Raw genomic sequence first — 22193 nt, 5'->3', positions numbered from 1 at the left:
GTGTTTGTGTGTGTATTCCACTTTATGAAATGAGGGAAAAGAGGTTATTTGGGACAGAGCCAAAATTTGAATCAAGGTTTTTTGATTCCAAATTCTTGCCAGAATTTGAATCAAGGTTTTTTGATTCCAAATTCTAAAAGTGTACACAATATTTTAAAAAAGTATTATATCTTTCTTAAGTATCTTCCTCTAAGATAAATTATATATATATATATAGATACACACACACACACACTCTCTCTCTTTTACAATTTAAATTCAGAAGGATTTTTCAAGTACTCTTTAAGAGAAAAACTTTTTCATAAATAATCGTTTATGTTTTACATTTAAGATATCACCAGATAAATTGGTACTATATTTATACTACGTGTGAATAAAATAAGTCAATGCTTTCTTTAGAAATATGTGTGTGTATGTATAAAAATTTATTGCTGGAGAAGCAGGGAAATGTTGGTACCATTTCATTAATTTTTATATATACTTAAAAATGCAGGTCATATGTAACTGATTCAGTTTCACATACATACAGAATCCTCATTTTCCTGGCTTTTATATGTGGAAACGTTTGATTTTCTAGTTCATAAAAACTTTTTAAAAAAAGTACTGATGAAAATGACCCAATTGTCAGAAGTCTCATTCACAATTACTATTCAAAGAATGTTAATAATTATGCTAAGATTTTTTATTTGTGCTTTTTTTTTTTTTTTGGCTGAGGCAATTGGGATTAAGTTACTTGCCCAGAGTCACACAACTAGGAAGTATTAAGTGTCAGAGACCACATGTGAACTCAGGTCCTCAACTTCAAGGTGGGTGCTCTATCCACTATGCCTAGATGGCTGCCCCCGTGTGGTTTTAAAATTTAGAAAAATTGCTGTTTCTAGAATGGGAAAAAAAAAAAAAAATAGAAAGTCTCATTTTCTAGAATCACTGAACACAAATAGTGAATAACTACAAGGATCTTAACATATTCTAGTGAAATTTCATTGATTTGAATAATGAAGAAATGATGGGGGCTATAGCCCCTTTAAGATTCCTTTTCTGATCTCCAACTTCCTTTGGGACTGACCTTTGATTTACAAGATCTGGTCAAAACCACCCTTTTGTATTCCAAGGGGAGGAGAGATCAGGGTCTGAGCTAATTTGGGCTGTACCCAGCCCCCACCAGATCTGAGCTGGCTTGGATTTTCAGCCCCAATTATCTGCTCAGGTTTCCCCAACCCCCAACAAAGTTTCTTCCTTATCTGAAAAGCCCACCAAAAACTTGGCACTGCCCATAGGCTCCTTCAAGCAAATAAAAGAGCCAAGCTGGAATCATCTCTTGTCAGAGAGTTGAAACTTGCAAACATCATGCTTTGCATCACAGACTCTCTCTGTCCGCCGCTTTTGGTATATTTCTACCTCTATCTAATACTTTTTACTAACCAGACTTTAATCTTCCAAACCCTACAATAAACCTTTTTTTAAATCAATCTAGGTTTTCCGGCCTGTAAATTCATTTACAGGTGACTCTCGCAGCCTCTAGAACTCATTTAACTTTGTATCCTTGTGCCTAATCCAAAGGGGTTGCAAGGGAGCTCCATTTGACTCCCTGTACCCCAACCCTGCCACTAGATCTCAATTAATCCTAATTTTAATTAGGTATCCCTTAACTAGACCTCAACATTTGGTTAGACCTCATCATTAAGACCTAATTTATACAGATAATGCCAGATTCAGGATTAGAATTAGATTTTTCTAACACTTGGCTTTGTGGTCTTTCTACTACTACATTTTGAATGTTGAATGACCAAATAAGAAACATCCCCTATGTTAAAATATGAGCAAGAACTTAATGTACATCATAGTGAAACTTTCATGCTACAAATTTTTGTTCTCAAATGACTTAAGACAAATTGATGAAATATTACTGAAAATTTAGTAGGGTTGTTAAAACTCCTGAATACATTTTTGGCCATCAGGATGCTTGCTCTAATGTTTGTTTTATATATTATAAAATATGGCAACTATATATGATAGTTTCCTAAGGGCATGTTAAGTTCAAATTAGAAATAAAGATAATTCAGTTACTGATAAGGTTAAAAAAAGATGAAGAATCTTGTGGACATGTAGTCACATTTGCCCTTTTTTTTAAAAAACCTTCCATAGTACTCAATTCAAATCAACTAACATTTATTAAACACAGTGATATTATACTTTGCTGGGGAGACAGATACACATAATTCAAGGAAAACTGAATGAGGCTATGCTAACAATTGGGAGACTTAGGAAGGCTTAACAGAGATTATAACAGAGCCTTGAATGAAGAGGACTCTTGAAGGAAGGTGAATTCTAAGCACAAAGGGCACTTTGTGCAATTGCACAAAAATAAAGAATAGAGTGGGTGAATTTAGGGGAACAATCCACACAATATCAAGCATGAGAAGAGAAGTGGTAGTAATATTGTATTTAAATAACAAACTATGGAATTTCTACTTTACACTGAAAGTTTAACAGCAAGGAAGTGACATGGTCAGACTTGGAAGATCATTTTGGCAGCAGTGGTATAAATCATGTATGCCCAATAGCACCAAAGCATAGCTAGAACTAGATTATTATTTCTCTGGAGAAAACACTTAAGATAAATAAAAATACAATAAAACATAATTAACATTAGATTTAAAAGTGAAGTCAATATGCAGCCCATAGGGCCCTATTTTATAGTTTAAGGGCCTCAGGTTTCTACTACAGGAATGAAACTATCCAGTCACTCAATCTTTTGATTGCCAAATCGAAGTCTCAGACTCAATTCTTTAGATTGTTTGTAGTTTTTAACACTGTCCATCTTTTTCTTCTTTTGGAAAGGCAAAAGGAGGTAGAAGTTGAAATGTTATATGATACTTAATTACGCAAGTGTGCCTGAATGGTAAAAAGTACATAAAGTCATATGAAATAAGACTGGCAAAGGAAGCAAGAGCTAATTTAATGTTCAGGATTTTAAATGTTAGGTTTTTATGACACACCCTTTCTACCTATGTCATCACTCTTTCTTGATATTCTCTGCTGGATCTTCATCCAGGTCCTATCTGTTAACTGTGGGTTTTCCAAAGGGTTATGTCCAGGTTCCTCTCCTTTTCTGTGTACTATTTCATTTGGTGATGTCATAAACTCCTGTGGATTCAACAATTATGTCTATGTTGATGACTTTCACATCTATTCATCTTAGCACTGATCTCTCTTGCAGATCTTTGGTTTCCCATCTCTAACTGCTGCCTATCAAGACTAAATGGATGTCCCATAGATTATGCTCAACATGTCCAAAACCAAACTTTAATCTCACCCTTCTTCCCAAGTTTCTTCCATTTACTCAAGGCTTGCAACCTAGATGTCAAACTTCATACAACATATTGCTATATTAATTTTACCTTTTTAGCAACATACTAGCAAAATACTCTCTCTTCTATCACCACTTTGATATAGGCTCTTATCACCTCATGTCTACAGATTGTTCTTGCTGCTACTCTTCCCATTCCAGTCCCTTCTCCACTCAGAATTCAAAATGATCTAAAGCAAAGCTCTAATCACAGTCAAACCCCTACTCAAAGTCTAATGTTTCCCTATCATGTCAGCACCAAATAAAAAATCCACACAATATCAACAATATCTGTACTTCAAAATTCATCTTCAGAATCTGCTGCCTCTTCTGCCCCCTTCCAATTTTCTTATACCTTTTCTCACCATTTCACTGTTGAATGAGATGTTTCCTTCTCCCTACTCTAGGCATTTTTACTTGCTACCCTCAGTTCTGGAATGCTTTCCCCTCCTCATCTTGGTATTCTGTTCCAATTAAAAACCAAGCTTTTTCAGAACAAGAAACCATTCCCAATCCCCTTAATTCTGTCTTCTTTCTGTTGGTTACTTCCAAATTATCCTGTATATATACAGCTTATTTGTACATGGTTATTTGCATACTGTCCACTCTATTAGACTGTAATATCCTTGAGAGGTCAGAACTGTATTTTGCCTTTCTTTGTATTCCTAATGCTTAACAAAGTTGTGGTGTTAATTGTTGCTTAATAAATGTAAATCGACTTACTAAATGGAGAAAGAAGATACTTATAGGAGAGAGAGCAATCAAGAAGTTCACTCCTGAATCCCTTTTATTAGATTATCTTTCTCTTTGTAACCACTAAATTTAGGCATCCCCCAAGTCCTGGACATTTTTCTTGCACAACAATTTTCTCCTTTTGTGATCTAATCCATGCATGTGGTCTCTGTTATCATCCCTAAGCAGGATTCTCTAAATTTACTCTTTTACTTCTGAATTCTTGTAACTCTTGAGACATCTCAACTTGGTTATCTCAAAGGCATCTCAAACTCAATGGGTCTAAAATGGAATATATTATCTTTCCTCAAAAATTCACTCCTCTTATAAATTTCCCCATTTCTGCTGATAGCACTTTGAAATCGTTCACGGCACTCCTTCTCCCTAACCCCATATTGTAATCACTTGCCAATCCTACCTTCACAATATCTCTTTAATATGTACCCTTCCTTTTACGCACAATGATAGTTCCCTCTCTCCTAGTATTGCTACAATAGTCTCCTTGCCTCTAATCTGTTTCTCCTCTAATCCATTCCAAACAACTGTCAAATTGATTTTCCTAGAATATTTGCCTCACCACAATGAAAGAATTTTCAATGATGTCCTATTACTTCTAGGACGAAATACAAAATACTCAGCCTAGCATTTAAGTCCTGAACATGAAATTAGCTCCCACTTCCTTTTCCAGCTGTATTTCATGAGACTTCCCCCTTTATGTACTTTTTTATTAGTCGGGCACACTTGCTTAATTCTTATATCTAACATTCCAACTACTTCCTCCTCCTGCCTTTCCAAAAGTTCCATCTCTGGAATGCTTCCTTCAAAACATAGCTCATGTATCACCTCCTCTAAGGCGATCTTTACCGATCTTCCCTTTATTATTAGCATTTTCTTCTTCTTCAAACTATTTTGCATTCATTTACTAGTACATGTTTTATTTCCAATAGTACTCCCAATAGAGGGCAAGCTCCTTTAGATTAGGTATGGGCTTTTGTTTTTCTTTTTGCATTGCAAGTATAGAACAATGCACACAAAAAAGGTACTTAATAAAATTTTGCTTAAGTTATAGTATAGACAAAAAGTGACCATGCTCTGAGCTCAAAGTGTTTTCATTGACTGTTCCCTATTTCTGGACACTATCCCCTCCTCATCTTTGCTTCCAGGATTCTTTTAAATCTCACCTACAAGAAGACATTCTCAGTCCTCCATTGTATCAATATATTCTTCCTTCTGGGATTATCTCTAATTATCTTGTTCATTGCTTACAATACTGGAGGAGAGACTTCATTAGACTAAGATTCTGGGCATCCAGGCCTTAACCAATCAACTTTTCTTTGTATTCTCAGTGCTTAAGCCAGTGGCTGGCATATAGTAATCACCTAACAAATTCTAAATGACTGAATGACTTTTAAAAAAGGATGTACAAATGAAAAGAAAGGGCCAGAAGTTTGTGAAAGAAGAATAAATAAGACTTATAATAAAGTGACTGGATATGGGAGGAGAAAAGGGGGGGAAAAAGTCTAGGATGGGTCTAAGGTAATAAATATGGATGATTGAGATGATAATATCCTCAAGAAAAATAGGCAAGTATGGAAGATAAGTTTAAGAGAGAAGATTGTGAGATGCATATTGGATTCAGGATCTTTTATCTAGAAATGGAAAGCAATTCAAAGGCCATTTAGTACAACCTCATCTTATAGATGAACAAACTGAGATCTATAGAGATTAAATGATGACCAAGGTCACACATATAAGTGGTGATAGAAGTGGGATTTTTAACCTAGGTTCTCTGACTTTAAAAGCTAAAGCTCCTTCTAGCTTTGCCATGCCTACAGGATGTCGAGGAAGAGAGGGAAATTGACAATATATGACTAAAATTTAATAGTGAAATTCTAGGTGATGTACAAATTTTTAAGTTTCATGAAAAGATGACTTTTGGGCCCTTGATTAAAGAATAAGATAACCAAGAGAGAATATGAAGATAAGGGAGTAAGAGGTCCCAGAACAAAGATAAGCAAATACTAGGCATTTACTAAATATTTACTGATTGAATAAATTTTAATGATAATATTGAAAAAGGCTGTGGTCCCTTTAAGAAACCAGTCCTTACAGATTGATTTATTCCTTTCTGATTCCCAACCTCTACCAGATGCATTATCAATTCAGGAAGCTAGGACCTTTGATTGACAAATCCTGGTCAAAAGCACTCATTTGAATTGCAATAGGAAATCTGGTCTAGTCCCAGCCCCCACAGGACCTAAGCCAACTTGGGCTCTCACAACCCCTTAGGATCTGAGCCAACTTGGAACTCCACCAATGAGGCCCTTTAGCTAAATCTCTCATTTATAAAAAGAGGCAAACTAAAATCCTCTTTTTGCAGAGATTCCAAACATGCCAGCCCTACGCCTGGCACGCCAAGGGTCTGTGCCCACTGGAAACTGTTTCCGGTGCCCTTTTATCTCTACCTTCACCTATTTCCTGAACTAGACTTTAACCTTACTTCCAATCCCCATAATAAACCTCTTTTTTTAATCTAGGTTTTCGGGTCTGTAAATTCCTTTACAGAGAACTGCTTGCTCCACCACTAGACCTCATAGTTTAACTCTACCCTTGCGCAGAATTCTGAGGGATTACAGGGGAGCACCATTTGACTCCCTGAACCCTAAACCTGCCAGTAACTGGACCAGTAACCCTAATTTCATTTCGGTACCCCAAATCTAAACCTCATCATTTTGGTTCCCTCTACACCTCATCAACATCATCAGGTACAAGGCTAGCATAAAATCCAACCTTTATTGTTTTCTTCATTAAGAAAGATGATATAGGTTTCATCATATTAATTTTGATTAGTAACAACATTGCCAAAATACTCAAAATTAGGTGCCAGGGAAGGATTAAACAGCTTGGCTCCAAGGTATTTATGAAGAGATGGTAGACCAAGGAGCTGAAATCGCTGAAATCATATTTCAAGTCCCTTAAAACAAAAAAGGAAAAAAAAAAAAAAAGTACATAATTCGCTATATAATAACAAAAATTCGTCGTGTTTGCATTTGCTATTATCATGCAGAGAAAGAAACTAGCCAACTTTAATTGAAGTTAATAGTTGCATTTATTAACAAATGTTTGTTGAATTGAATTGTACGATAATAAACTGATAGCAAATTTGATTTTTTACTAATTAAATTCAACAAATATTTGTTATCATAGAAATGTTAACTTTAGAACTTTTTTTGTTCTCTATGGGAGATTACAATGAATAGTTAACTGTTGATAGCAGGGAAGGATTACAAATTACAAATAAAGTGTACAATTAGTTTTTTCTAAATGGAATACAGTATTCTAATATAAAGCAACATTTTAAAAAATTTTTTTCTTTTGCACCTATAGATCCTTAGGATGGTTCTCAAAATGCAAAAGGCGGGAAAATCAAGCTATCTCTTTTTAACACTTCTATTCCATTACCTACCTTAAACCTATTCTTCATACCGCAAAGACTGAAATTCAAATGGAAAGAAATGCTATTCCTCAAATCATGCCCCCACTCCAATACCTCCTTATATTTCTAGACGGCCACATTCTTTTTTAAGTGCCCTCATTTATCCTGAACACACAAAAATTCAACCTGGACATAAAACAAAGATAAGACTAATTGTTGATCTACTCAACTTAAACTAATGTACAGTTTCAATAGGGTTGAATAATAAAGAAAAAGGAAAAAAAAAAAAAAGGCTCATTTTCTAAGTAATTTCCTAAACTTTTTTTTTTTACTTTCTTCCTGATTTTCCTTTTCTTCTATGCTTCTTCTCTCCTTCAAGTCTAATGTATTTTTAGAGACACTATCACACAAAGCAAAACTTATGTTTTAAAAGACCTACATGAAAACTGATAATATATTGATGCAGAGTAGATTTTGACTGAGGATCATCACCTCCAAAGAAGCAAAAAGAAGCACTTCAGTAATTAGCCAAATTAAATTGCAAAGGAAATGTAAAAAATTTTTCTAATTTTAAATATATTCTTGATAACATAAAATTAGCTACTATATAACATAACTGACATTCCTTAATGTTCGGAAATGTCATCACTATCTGGAAAGTTTAAGCATACATAACTTAAAACATAGCTCTGGCATATGTGCAAAGGCATAGAACCTAGCATGGTGTTTCTCTTTTTTTTTCCCTCCCTTCTTGTTCTGTGGATCTTTTAAGAATCTTGTCAATTCTACTTCTGCACATAGTTTAAGAATACTTATAAAAGATATACATATATCTTTAGTATAGGAAGATGATACTAATGATTCATCATCTTTAATTAGGATATATAATTATGTGGTTATTTCCTGTGGTGGTGATAGAGATTTAGACTACTCACAGTCTCATTCAATTTCCCTTATGACCAATGTATTTGTAAGACAAACTACAGTCAAAGACCTCATTTTACCCTGCATAAAACACAGCTGATTATAGACTTAACCACCAAATTTGAACTAATTTGTACCATGCTTTGCTGAGTTGAATTACTTAAACTATCACCAAAAATACCCCCCCAAAAATATTCAGTAGTACAGAGTTGGCATAAGATATGAATTTGTGTAACTTCACTGGCATAGGGAAACCTAAGATGATAAAAATCTACAAATGCAGGCTAACACCATTTCTGCCACTGAATTTTAGCTGCTTAGAGCATTCAGAGGTTAACTACTTGATATGGGTCACAGCTAGTCTGTGTCAAAAGCAAAACTTGAACCCAGGACTTTTTAGTTCCAAGGTTAGTTCTCTATTCACTATTCAACACTGCCTAACTAAATATCTTTACAGATAAGTAGAAACATTTGGGTTGAGTTGCTTAGAAAATAACTGGATTGAACTAGGTATGAGATGGTTGGTTGGTTTTTTTCTGCTATCTAAAGCAAACAATGAAAAATTCAAAACATTCAAAAGTGACTGGATTTATTTTTAATAAGAACAAGAAGAATATGGAAATACTAAATTCATGTTCTTCATTGGATGACACCTAAAAGAGCTGCTATAAGGGAAGTGTTTATAAACATTATTGAATTCTAGCACTGACAGTTCTGTATTCTCCATATTTATAACATCTTCTTAAGATGTGACTCTCATACTTAATTAGGCAAAAGGACAATCTTAAATTCAAAGATCCATACCATTTCTTGGCAATTTTATAATATACCAATGAACCCAAATGAATTACTTTCTCTTTCCCATTGCAGGAAATCAGAATGGGATACACAACACTGTTCAAAGGTAACATAGCTTAACAATATATTTAACCTGGTTATATATAGAACTGAAAGGAACCTTTTTTTTTTAGTACTTTCTCTCCAGATACCTTTGTGATAACTATTTGGTGGTATTATATTTTATAGACATAATACGTTTGTCTTTGCCCAAAGAGGGAACACCTGAAAAATTTCTTTTGAATGATTAAAATAAAAATTGAAAGAACAGGTTTGGGGAACCAGTCTCATATGGGGTTTTCCAGCTATGTTACTAAAACATTTATGTATGTTATATCTCAAATTTAACTCACAACAAATAGTACCCATAAATTCTTGGTATTTGTCATAAGGGATGGATGAATTAAGATAACAGAGCTGCTCTTGAAAAGGAGACCAAAAAGGAGGTCAAACTTCAGTATTAATTGGTGCTCATTCACCTAAAATCAGTGCCCTGTTATATTCCACTGTTCAAAAGGTTGCAGAAATCCCGTGTCTTCCATCTCAACTAGTTGAATGATCCACTGTGAAGGAGTGAGAAAAGAGCTGTCCTTGGTCTTGACCTGTAAAAATTTCATCATGGAGGATTAATACTGATGCTGATGCTGCCTGTGACTGGTTCAGTTTTTCTCTGCAGATGGCCAATATCGGTCAGAAAACAGGATTTCTGTGGCAGTGCTGACTGAAGGGCAGGGCTGTTGCTATACTTTTATCTCTTCAGAACGGAGGCACAAGGAGAGGTGAATGCCACATCACAAGGAGCAAAGGAGAGAGAGAGAGAGAAATGGTATCAGGTGGCATGTTGGATGGGATTTGTGTTTTAGTAGACTGAAGAGACTGTAAATAGTTTGGCCCTCTGACTCCATCTCTGCAAAGGTACTTTTTGTGTTGCTGATGATGATCCTTGACCAATCCAACACCCATTAAAATTCATTTACATTTTTTCCAAATTTCCTGAATTTATATTTGAGGATTATAAATCAAACCTCCACATTTCTCAAAATATACAAGAGAAAAATTTTTAAAGTTCCTATTACAAGATGTATCACATCTTAAACTTCACTAAAGTTTTTAGCTCTCTATATACACCACTTCTCCTTATTAACTTTTAAAAACTAAGTATCTTTTACATAAAAAATCCAGAAGGCTAGAGATTTGTGTACACCATAAAATCCCTCTATATCATTCACAGCATCAATTAGTAAATAGCAGGAGGAAAACAGGAACAAGGTTCTCCCAACTATAAAAACTTATCAGTCAAAGGATGTTGCCTCTGAATGGCAAATGTTTTGACAAGAATGTTACAGGAATGATGGCAACTAATGTTTTTAATTTTACTAATCTTTCTTATAAAGTACAGAACCATTAAATAGTACTTGTCAACAAAGTTTTCAAAACTACAAAATAAAATATGGACTACAAAGGTAACCTAAAAAAAGTCTCTATTTCTAAATTTAACATTTCCTTATTCCTAGAATTTATCTACCCTAAGGATCAATATAAAATAACCTGATAAAATAATTTTGCTAATTTGTTTACTAAAATCCATTGGTTCCACATGGAACCATCAGCTACACAAAATGGGAAAGAGTTGGCAGCTTTTCCTAAGAGGAAAAATCTGCTAAGGGAAATGCAATAATTTTCGTTGCAAGCACAAGCTTTTAATATATGATACTCAAGGGATAAGTTGTATATATACATTACTGGTAAACTGAATTTGACTTGCTGAAGTAACAAAAAGTTATTTTTCCTAATTAAAGCAGTTTTAGATATATTAGTTTACACTCTCCCCACATCATCTTATTTATTGGTTTGATATGTTAGAGTCCTTTATAAGAAGCTTAAAAATAAATTTTAAATTAATTTTGAGAAAATTATATTATTTTGTTAGGAATACCTGTCTCTTGAGTTGACCTTTATAAAAATAAATTTGGAGTGAAAATCAACTAACTCATGCAACACCCACAAATGTAACTTCCAAAGAAGACACTTTAGAAGTATGATACAATTAACTTAAAATGACTCCTTTTAACTGCCAAAAAGTTAAATGGTTTATCTCCCAAAAGGCTTAAGGCAAAGCAAACTCTTCTATTTAGAGACAAGAAAAGTACAAGATGAATTCGCTTCTCTAAAATTAAAAGCCAAACTCACGGAATCTTTGAAATAGAACTCACTCAAATAATTTGCCTCACTACTATAGTTACTCACACCCAATAAATACTGTTAAAAACTCGTTTATACACACAAGTGACAAAAAGACAAACACTAACAAAACATAAGAGCCCCCAATTCAACAAATTCTTTCAGCATTGGCCAGAAATCACAAAATTACGATTGTTCCTTTTATGAGGAACAGGTAGAAACTTTATTAAATTTGCTCAGCAACAATTGTTTTGGTTATCCTTTTGTTATTCATTCTCTATTCTAGTGAGTTGAGATATAATAATTCAACTGCATAAAGCTAATGCATGTTGTTTGTTCTTTAGTTTCCATTATACATTAAAATGCACCTCAAAACAAAGTAACTGTGTAAAGAACAATTAAATGGGAGTTCCACTATTTTCTCCACAAATTTACATATAACTCAGTACCATATTATTTGTCATACACTTCCTCAGGCATTTATTTCTCACTATTGCCAAAATCCCAACCAAATCATTTTGTTCAATTGCTGACATCCTTTATCAATCAGGAAATTAGTCATTTTTCTCAAACTATAGAAATATTTATGAATCAAGAAAACAAGTTCTTCAATTTAATTTGGTAGCTTGATGATGCAAAAATATACTAGACACTCTTCATTCTTAAGAGTTGGCTACCTTAAGACCAATGATGATAGAATCCAGTGTATTTCACAACACCCAAAAGATCACAATCCAGTCCATGGCAGAAGTTGTGAAAGTAAAAGTAAAATATCAAATGTATTCAAGTCTAACAAGTGCAGGAGCAGGGTAACTTTACATAGTAATGATGCATCTTCTGGACTCAAGTTAACTAGTGCAGTGGTTAGAACCAGATGGGTCTGAGTTGAAATTCAGTGTTAGACACTTACTGTGTGATCTTGGGCAAGTCTATAACCTGATTCAGTTTTTCCAAATGTAAGATCACAATAGGATCTACCTACCTCACAGGGCTATTGTGAGGATCAAATGAGAAAATAAATTGGCATATTACCTGGCACCAAAAAGCTTAATAAATGCTTATTCCTTTTCTATTGCCCTTCCCTATGTCTTAAAATATCCAAAAGAGGGTAAGACATCCTAATTATTATTTTTTTAAACACACGATTGAATGATGTTTCATAATTCAAATGTAAAACTATAGTAAATGAAGGGAGCAGGTGTCCACTTCTGCTCCACAGTGATACTGCCAATGACATTTGGGTTACCATCATCTCTCGTGTAAATTTTATATTTCTTTTGGGAACACGCCCACAGCCCAAAGTCTATCAAACTTAATATCAGAGAATCATCAATCCAGAGATGGGAAGGACTAGAGAGATAATCTAGTCCTCTTCCTTCATTTTTTGTAGCTAAAACATCCATAGAAGATTTAACAATTCACTCATAGTCACACAAATAACATGCTACAGAGTCAAGATATGGACCCAAATTGCTTGGCACATGGTGAGTTTTCAAATGTCAAGAACACTGGGATATGTTTCAAGGTTATAGTTTCTTCTACTCTCCCCAAATAATAGCTTCAGGACAAAGAGAAAAGAGTACAAATATGTAAGTTAGGATAGGTAAGGAGGAAGAAGAGTTATAACTATGAAGCTCTTATTGTCAATTCAGTGAGTATATTCCAAGTCAAAGAGAAAAAAGAAAATTGATCATAAAAGGTACAAAGATAAGAGAATGAATAGACAAAGAGATATAAAAACTGAAAGGGTAAATAAATCATAGGAGAGAAAATCATAGGCATTAAAAGAAAAGGACACTGTTTTTTATACTGTTTATAACTATATCTCTTTTTAAAAAGTGTTACTTTTACAGCTATCTATGAATCAATTATTATGAATGCTAAGAGAAGCTCACTATTTAAAGGCAAGTTTGCCACAGAGGCTTTTGAAAAAACAAAGAATTTCACTGTATTAAAATTAGCCAATCCCTAATTTATCTGCCACATAAATTCAGGCTTTCCATAAGAAGTTTTCCTAAAGATTCACACATATATAACATATTGTCTAATGTCTAGAAAGAGATTTTAAACCATTCTATTTTATATAGAAATAAAGAGTCAGAAAAAGCTTTACTGAACTGAAGACAATAAAAGTCCCTATGATCTTATGCTGAATATAATGTAAAGCAGAGATACAAAGAATAATTCACTTTTAATAAAGACATAAATGTTGTACATTCAAATTTTAAATGCCAAAATGAGACCTCTCATTGGGCTGGAAGGTATTGGACAAACAACCCTTTTAGGCACTTTTGGTGGAATCTGTTATCGGACAAGGGGAACAGTAAGAACAAGACAATATTGGAAGGAGAAGGGGACAGATTTAGAATGGTTGGAAGATTTTATTAAGAATAATTAGGATTTTAAAGGAAGATACTGAAGTAGCAATAACACTAAATTAGGTATAGAATTTCTATGTAGAATTAAATGAAGAATTCAGGTTATATCAAGGTTAAAGGCCAAAGCATGTCTTGGATCAAAGTTTAAAGCTATAATGTAAATAGAGGTGATTATTCTAACAATGTATTTTATTATGAGATAACCTAAATTATTATTTAGTAGACAACTTTTTTGAGAGTTGGAAGGGACAAAGTATTTTATTATCCTCTGGCCCATTTGCTAAAAAAAGAGTACAATAAAATTATGTACACAAGAGAAACCAGCTTAAAAAAATATATATATATCTGACAACATACATTTCTCCCCCATCTTCCCCCACAACCATTTTCCCCCAAACCATATAGAGGAGAGTTAAACATTCTGGAAAATGTAAAAATCTATAATTAAAAATAAAATAAGTTACTTTGCTCTTAAGATCATAATTTCTTTCCCATATTACACTTGTGCAACTAGAATATATTTGATATTGAGGTTTTAAAATACAAAAGAAGGATTTTATAGAAAGGGTTTAAAAAAAAGATCTCTCCCCATTTTAGGGTAAGTAAATAAACAAGTCTGAATTTTAGATGACATAAAAATGAGGTTGTTTCAGTGGTATCCATGTGTTAAGGTTCAGTAAAGATGATGGCAAGGTTTTTCTACTTCCTTTTTTACAATCTTGTCAGTACATCTTTTGAAATGACATAAATACAAAAGAAGAAGGGAAACATTTTAAAGAAATACAAAATATTCATTATTTAGGAAAAAAATTATTTTTTTAACAGATTGAACTAGGAATAAGCTAATGAAACACTTTTAAACAGCAATGCAAAATCAAAACCAGGATACTGATAATTGACAGCAGCTTTACAAATGAATACAAATCAAATTTTAAAACATCAAAGGTTTTTTTTTTACAATAACATTCCTTATTTATAATAATTCAAATTATTTCACTGATAATCAAATTTAAAAATAAATATTTGTGAAAAAAATTTAAACCATGTATACAATAGTTTGAAAACCATAGATTATTACAAAAGCACTGGAAATATTCATAATTTATTATAAAACAATGAAACAAGAGCAATATGGAATTTTACTATTGTAGTTATATTATACAACATATTTTATAAAAAAAAAATTCAAGTCTAAAGAATTTAAACTTAGTCTAGAGCTATTTTTAACCAAGCAATAACTACTATTCTGCTATGTGCATAAATTATATTGACCTTTCATGTGCTCCAAGTTTCATAAAAAAAAAAAAAAACAAAACAAAAAAAACAAAAAAAACAAGAACAACAACAACAACAACAAAAAACAAAACTAAGCTGTTTCCTATAGCCCCTCATTGGTCCTTTTCATCTCTTATCTTCACTGTTTCTCCCATTTTCAACTCCTTCAATAAGACTCCCCAGTTCCAACACTCACAATTAAACTAAAAACCCCAGTTCACCAAGTCCACATACCTTTTTGAGATGTCCTAGTCTAAGTTTGAAAATTTCTTCTTGTTCATGGTACTCTGCTAAAGTCAGCCTGCCAAAACAATAAAACAGTAATCCTACAAATTAAGATTATTTATTTTAAAAGGTGAGCCACTAAATATAAAAAACATTTTTGTGCAAAAACATTTATGATTAACAACTAATCAAAATGAGAATCTAGATGGAAATATTAGAGTTGTATTTAGTCTAACATATGCAATAAATTATTAAACCATCCAAAATATGATATGTATATAACATGGATATTTTAAAAAACTTCTACATCACTTACTTTAGACAGTGGTTTTCAAGTGAAAAAAATTATAAAAAAAGTCACAATCCAGAAAGAATGTTTTCACTGTTATTAAAGTGTAACAAAATATTTCTTTAGTTATGAAAATTTTGTCATAATAAGTTTTCAAATGCAATGCAATGAATGCATGCAAGACAATGAATTAAATAATGTTAAATTACACACGCACATTTTTATTAAGTATTTATTTAGGGAAAGATTAGACCTGTGATTTCATTAATATAATAATTTTTCAAATTAGCAAATTCCCTCTATCACTATAGATAAGTACTGGCTCCAAAATTTAGACTTAGAGAGTTATTTCTTAGAACAATGTCAGAGTATGTGACTTGCCAGGATGATAGAGCTAATATATATCAGAGGTATAATTTAAATTCTTCCTGGCTCAGAAGCAGGCTTTCTATTCCCTACATATTTTCAATTTTGCATATGATTTACAAACGTTTTATTAGTTGTTATTAATTCATTTAAGTTTCTGATAATCTGAAAACATTATAAAGCAGATAACTTTTAACAAACTAAGTGAATTCTAAACTTCCTAAAGAAAATGGTCAAAAGAAGAAACATCAGCACTGAAAACTTCCATATTTATTTATCATACCAGATATGGTATGTTTTAATTTAAGTTTTAAATTGTTCATAATATCCAGAGAATTAAGAAAAGTGGCATTCTATTGTCACATACACAGGCTATACTAACTTACTCGTATTCATGAGCCTCTACAGCATAAACTTACTGCAACTATTTCTTTTTTTAATCATATTCCTAGAAAAGTCAATTCTAGATAAGTATAGAAAAAGAAAGCTCTACAAAACAAACTTTTTTAATACTTAAATTCATAAGAAAGATGCTTTTCCTGGCATTATCTGTGATACATAAATGTACTATTTATTGATGTTTTTAAATGTAAGTATACAAACTATAGTCAATAAAAAAAATTAGTTTCTTATCACATTTCTAATACTGTTATTTACTTACAAAGATCTGCATAAGCGAAACTATTTGGTTTCAACATTTTTTACCCTTATAGGATTCATGTGTGAAAATGTAATGATGATAGTTAGGGTCTCTTACTTTCTTATTAATAATGAAGAAACTTGATGACATTATGCCAAACTACCAACCTTTGGTTATTCAAGAACAATTATTATTTTCTGTTAGGGAAAGTTTTATTCTAAAGAACTAAAAGGATTTTTGTCTCAAATATGTATCCCAAAATATGTTTATCTTTACAATTAAACCTTACTAATTCAAAATAACTGAGGGGTATACAGAAAGTCAATCTGAATGAACAGTTAGGATTTTTTCTATAATTTTGTTATGTATGATAATTAAAACCAAAGTACTATAAATGACAATTTATAAATGATTTCTAATCAACTGTTTTATTTAGTGTCTTATTAATGTCATAGTACTAAGACATTTACCTGCAGTAGTTTCATATTCACTTTACATGAAACATTTACCAATAATTTTAATGGAAAAGTATAGCAAAAGTTTTCTGGGTCCAAGTTATCACAAATTCTGATTTGTGTGCTATGAATTAAAAATGTTTTACTACACACACACACACATTTTACTATTTATGAGTAGTTTCCTTAATTTAGTAATACCATACATAGCCATTTTTCCTTACATAGCCATAAATGAAAACAAATCATAAAATATCAACAATAAGGAAGAAATGAGGTCTTTAAAATTTTATTAATGCAAACATTAAAATCAAATATCAATTACTAAACCAAAGTTTTTAAAATCCATCTTTTAAAAAATGGATCATAATTATAAAATCTGTTTTAAAAAACACAACACTTTATCAGTATAAAAGCCAAATCGAAAACTTACATACTATAGAATAAAAACTTTTAAATGATTAAAAGGATAAGGATTTGATTCTTTAATAAAAACCACTGGTTTAATGCAAATGTGGAATAACATTTTACTAGAAATAACTAGTGCTATACACACACACACACACACACACACATACACACACACACGTATGAATTTTACATATATTACAGGAAACCACAATTCTAAGTGAATTTGAAGAACAGAATTTTGAGCTTATATTAAATGACAGACCTAAAACCTCAAGTTTAAGGAACTTCAATCTGTAGTACACATTATAGCTCACTGATATTTAATCACAGGATTCTGATATTGGCTTACTCCCACCATTACAGAAGCAAAAAGAAAAAAAAAATAGCTAATATTTATAGAGCACTTAATATGTGGAAGGAATTGTGCTAAATTTTTTTTTTGGAGGGGGGAATGTGTGTAGCAATTTAATTATTGTATTAACAAGGGCAACAGGTTATTTAAAAGGATGACCATTTGTCCAAGGGTCAAGGGTTTCTTAGGACTTCTGAGGGGAAACAATGTGAAAGAAAAAAAATAGAAAAATGGATGCTGCTTAAATCAAAGGGCATGCTAAGTTCTTTTAAAAGGTGATAAAACATTTTAACTTTTAATTTTTTAAGAAAAATAGAAATGGATGTCCTATATATATTTTAAAGAAAAGAAGCTCAACAATGAGTAAGTCCTGAATAATCACACAAATGAACAGAAATGTTATGATACTCTAACTTCTTACAACTATGAAGATTACAATTAGAAGCTGGCCATAGAAGTGCCAGAACTCCAACCTCTTTCCTCATCCTTCTTTTCAAATAAACTTTTATGAGGATTATTATTTTTTTAGTATATCTCAGATGTTGAGATGCAAAGCAGAAAAAGATTTATTGATTGGAATTCTTATTATAGACAGCTTTGAAACATTTACCTATTGTATGAAGGACATATGTAAATATTAAACCAAATCTTTTAAAATGAATAGTCAAATTTGAATTGTCTCAATAAAATGTGAGGTAATACAGAGATTAATAAAATCCTGAATCAACATAAAATCTCTATTTTCTTCATGACCTACTTGGCTTAAACCTTAGTCCCGATTTCCTAGATTGCCTTCTTCATGACAAAACTATGAAGTTTATAAGTATTAAATTTAAGTCTTCATTTTTTGAATAATGTTCCAGAACTTAGCCTGAACACAATGGTTAGTTGATTGTTGTCCTTCAACTTCAAAACGATGCCACCATATGTTAAAGTCAAATTATAGTATGTCCGATTATGGCTGATCAAACCATACAAACTTGGAATGTACAAATTCAAATAGTTCATGTTCACATAGGCACAAATAGCCTATGTGAACAACTGGGGTGGATTCTCTTAAATTTGTATACCTTGTGTTTCTTTTGAGCTATTTCAAATCTGCTTTGCTCATCTCTGATGAGAGCATGGCACACTGAGAAGTCCTATGCCAGTGCCTCCAATGTCATAAATCAAGTCTAAAGCAAATCCAAGCACCTAAGTTGTTTATAGTAATAACAATAATAATAATAATAATAAAAATGATGTAGATAGAATTGCTTTAGAAATTCAAAAAGGAGATGGAAGAAGAAGAGATATTTTAGGAATTTAATCAATCTGGCTTTTGAACTTATCATTTAGCTGAAATTACTTTCTCCAAGTTGTCAAAAACTGCCAAATTTAATGGCCTCTTCTTGATCCTTCCTCATCCTTCTTGATCTCTCTTCAGTATTTGACACTTTTCTTCTCTATTCTCTTTGGGTTTTCTTCATTTTCTTTTTACCTATCTGAGCAATCCTTCCAATTCTTTCTCCTGATGAAATCTTCATCTATAACATATCCACTAATAGTACGTGATTTCAGAAATCTGTCTGTCTTATCCTTTTCCTTTGTTCAACCTTACATAGTGATGTGATCAATAATATGATGCTCTATGCAATGATTCACAGATCTATATATCCAGCTCCAGTTTTTTTCCCTAAGTTATCAGTCCCATATCACCTTTTGGATATTTGGATTTATTTAGATATGTCCTATATATAAGGTATATAAAAGTCAACAAGTTCAAAACCAAATTTATTACACATCCTCACAACCCATACCTCTGGCAAACTTCCTATTACTGTCATCATCAGTATAATTTTTAACTCTTTTATTCATTTCACGTCAGTTAACAAATCTTTAACTTCTTTCTCTATAGCATTTCTCAACTTTATCCCTCTTTTCATTCAAATAGTTACCACCCTAGAAAAGAGGAACAAAGATCTCAACTCTTCTTGTCTAGATTATTGTAATACCTGTCTAATTGCCCACTCCAACTTCACTGTTCATACAGCTGCCAAAATAATTCCCCCTAAAATATAGACCTAGCCATGCCACATACACACACACACACACACACATAATTAAACATTTCCACTACATGGTCCCTCCTCTTCATGCATTCTACAATCTAAACATACTGGTCTGTACACCATTCCATGAAAAAGACCCTCCCTTTCTCCAATAGTGTGCTTTTGCTTTGGCTATGCTGAATTCCTAGAAGGCTTTCCCTCCCAATTTCTTAGGGAGGCTTAGAATCCTTGGCTTCCTCTGAAATTCAGTTCAAAGAAGGCTTCATATGACCTTTCCTAATCTCTTCAGATGCTAGTGCCAGGACCTCCAAGATTATCCATAATGTTGTCTCTGCTATTTTGATATTAATTCCTAGAGGGAAAGGAATGTATTTGCTTTTCCTTTACACTTGTCGCACAGTGCTTAGCACATATAAGTGCTAAGTAGCTGATAATGGATTAATTTTATTTTTTTAAAAAAGTCTTTCTAATGTCTAATGTCACATGGTTTCCTTCTCATCCTTTTCACACCATCTAGCATATAAAATAGTTGCCCAACCAAGGGTTGACTGAATTAAGCATCTCTGACATCATTTCTTTTCTGGGATACTACTCTCTTCCAACCTACTAAATAGCAAAAGTAATAAGAAAAGGTTTCATATAAAACACCATTCCACCATAGCACCTCATCTGGTATACTATGAACACAGACTTATTTATTTGGTATTGCTATCTATCTCTTGTCATCATTTGTATCAGGGGTGGTCTATCATAAAGAAATTCAGTCTATATTCTTCTCTACAATATCCAGAATCTTAGAATATATAGAACTTCAAATGTTATATTGATTAACTTGTACCTATACAGAAATCCCTTAATAGCACTTTTAAAAGTGATCAGTTATTCTATATTTGAAGACCTCCAGTAATGAGACACCAGAAACCAGTTAAAGAATAAAGATGATGGCAATTGTGATTATAAAGTATCCAGGATTGGAGATACTACCAATCATTTCTATTTTGAATCTAAAGTCCCATAGCTAGTCTGTAGCCCTTTTGCTCTCAGCTTATTCAAATTGCCTATTTCCCCCCTAAGACTAGCTAGGTAGGTAGGCAATACAATGGATAAAGTACTGTGCATGGAATCAGGCAGAGCTGATTTCAAATATTACCTCAGTCCCTTGATAACTATATGATCCTAGGCAAGCTACTTGAGCTCTGTCAGCCTTCATTTCTTCAACTATAAAATGGAGATGATAATGGCATCTACCTCTTAGGATTGTTATAAGGATTTAATGAGATGATAATGGTAAAATAGTTTGTAAACTGTAAAAATGTAAAACACAGGCCTGGCATACCGTAGATGTCTACAAATGCTTACTCCTTTCACTTCCCATCATGAATTTTCAATCCAATATATAGGTTTATAGAGATAACCCATTATTTTTGTGGCCAGGTGTCACAGATTTTGCTTAAGAATACAGATTAGGGAAAAGAGAAGCACAGTCTACCTGGCTCTCTCTCTTGGATATGATTGCTGCTTTCCTGTATGTTCAATTCCTATAATCTCCAATCACCCAAATACATTCTAATGTTTTAAATGCCATTGCCTCTCACACATGATTCCCTGTTGGCATGAATATGTTTAGAGAGAAAGTCATCATTCCTTTCTATCCCAAAGGAAGATCATTCTGAGAGCCAAAAAAGACAAAAAATACAAATGTAAGAAATAGGCAAACATACGCAAAACTCAGTGACCTCGCACTGCTGAGAAAATTTAGTCCATTCCCCTCTCCTTCATCTCACAGATGACCTATACTCTCACCTGTTAAATCTTATTTTTAAAAATCACTATAGAAAGAGGCTAATGAAGTCCTAGGAGTAATGCATTAAAATGATTCTCAAGCCTTAAAGACAGATTTTCTTGTGTCCAAATCCCACTTACATGTAAAACTATATTTTCTAGTTGCAATAAAGTGAAATTAAAACTTCCAAAAAAAAAAAAATCTTTCTAAAATAATACTACCTGAAACAAAAACATTTTAAGAGAATATCAAAATTTCCCTAGTTGTTAAATACAGATCAGGGTTTCTTCATGCAAAAGAAGCTACAGATTCATAATTTATGACAGCAAATGCTCTGAAGTAATCCAGAGCTTTATTTCCAATTTACTAATTCAAACAAATTATTGAAATATATATTACTAAGTTTCAATATTAATAAAACATTAGTCAATCTTTGAATTGTTCCAATCCTTTTGGAAAAAACTTCAAATTATTCAAACAAAGCCACTCACATTGTCACAAACTTTGAC

At 32.5% G+C, this 22193-nt stretch overlaps 1 protein-coding gene across 5 annotated transcripts in view; it reads right to left on the bottom strand.

Annotated features, from left to right (window-relative positions):
* TLK1 (tousled like kinase 1) overlaps window positions 1-22193 on the bottom strand; it is a 163273-nt gene that overhangs the window by 15765 nt on the left and 125315 nt on the right. For all 5 annotated transcript variants that reach the window (XM_074303144.1, XM_074303142.1, XM_074303143.1 and 2 more), the window contains one exon: window positions 15347-15413. In XM_074303144.1, the coding sequence (XP_074159245.1) occupies window positions 15347-15413 (67 nt within the window). The remainder of the gene's footprint in view (window positions 1-15346; window positions 15414-22193) is intronic.

Source organism: Sminthopsis crassicaudata, chromosome 3 (assembly GCF_048593235.1).
Source record: "Sminthopsis crassicaudata isolate SCR6 chromosome 3, ASM4859323v1, whole genome shotgun sequence".
Classification (NCBI taxonomy): domain Eukaryota; kingdom Metazoa; phylum Chordata; class Mammalia; order Dasyuromorphia; family Dasyuridae; genus Sminthopsis; species Sminthopsis crassicaudata.
Note: the sequence above shows the minus strand (reverse complement) of the source record. Positions and strands in the feature narration are given on the sequence as shown.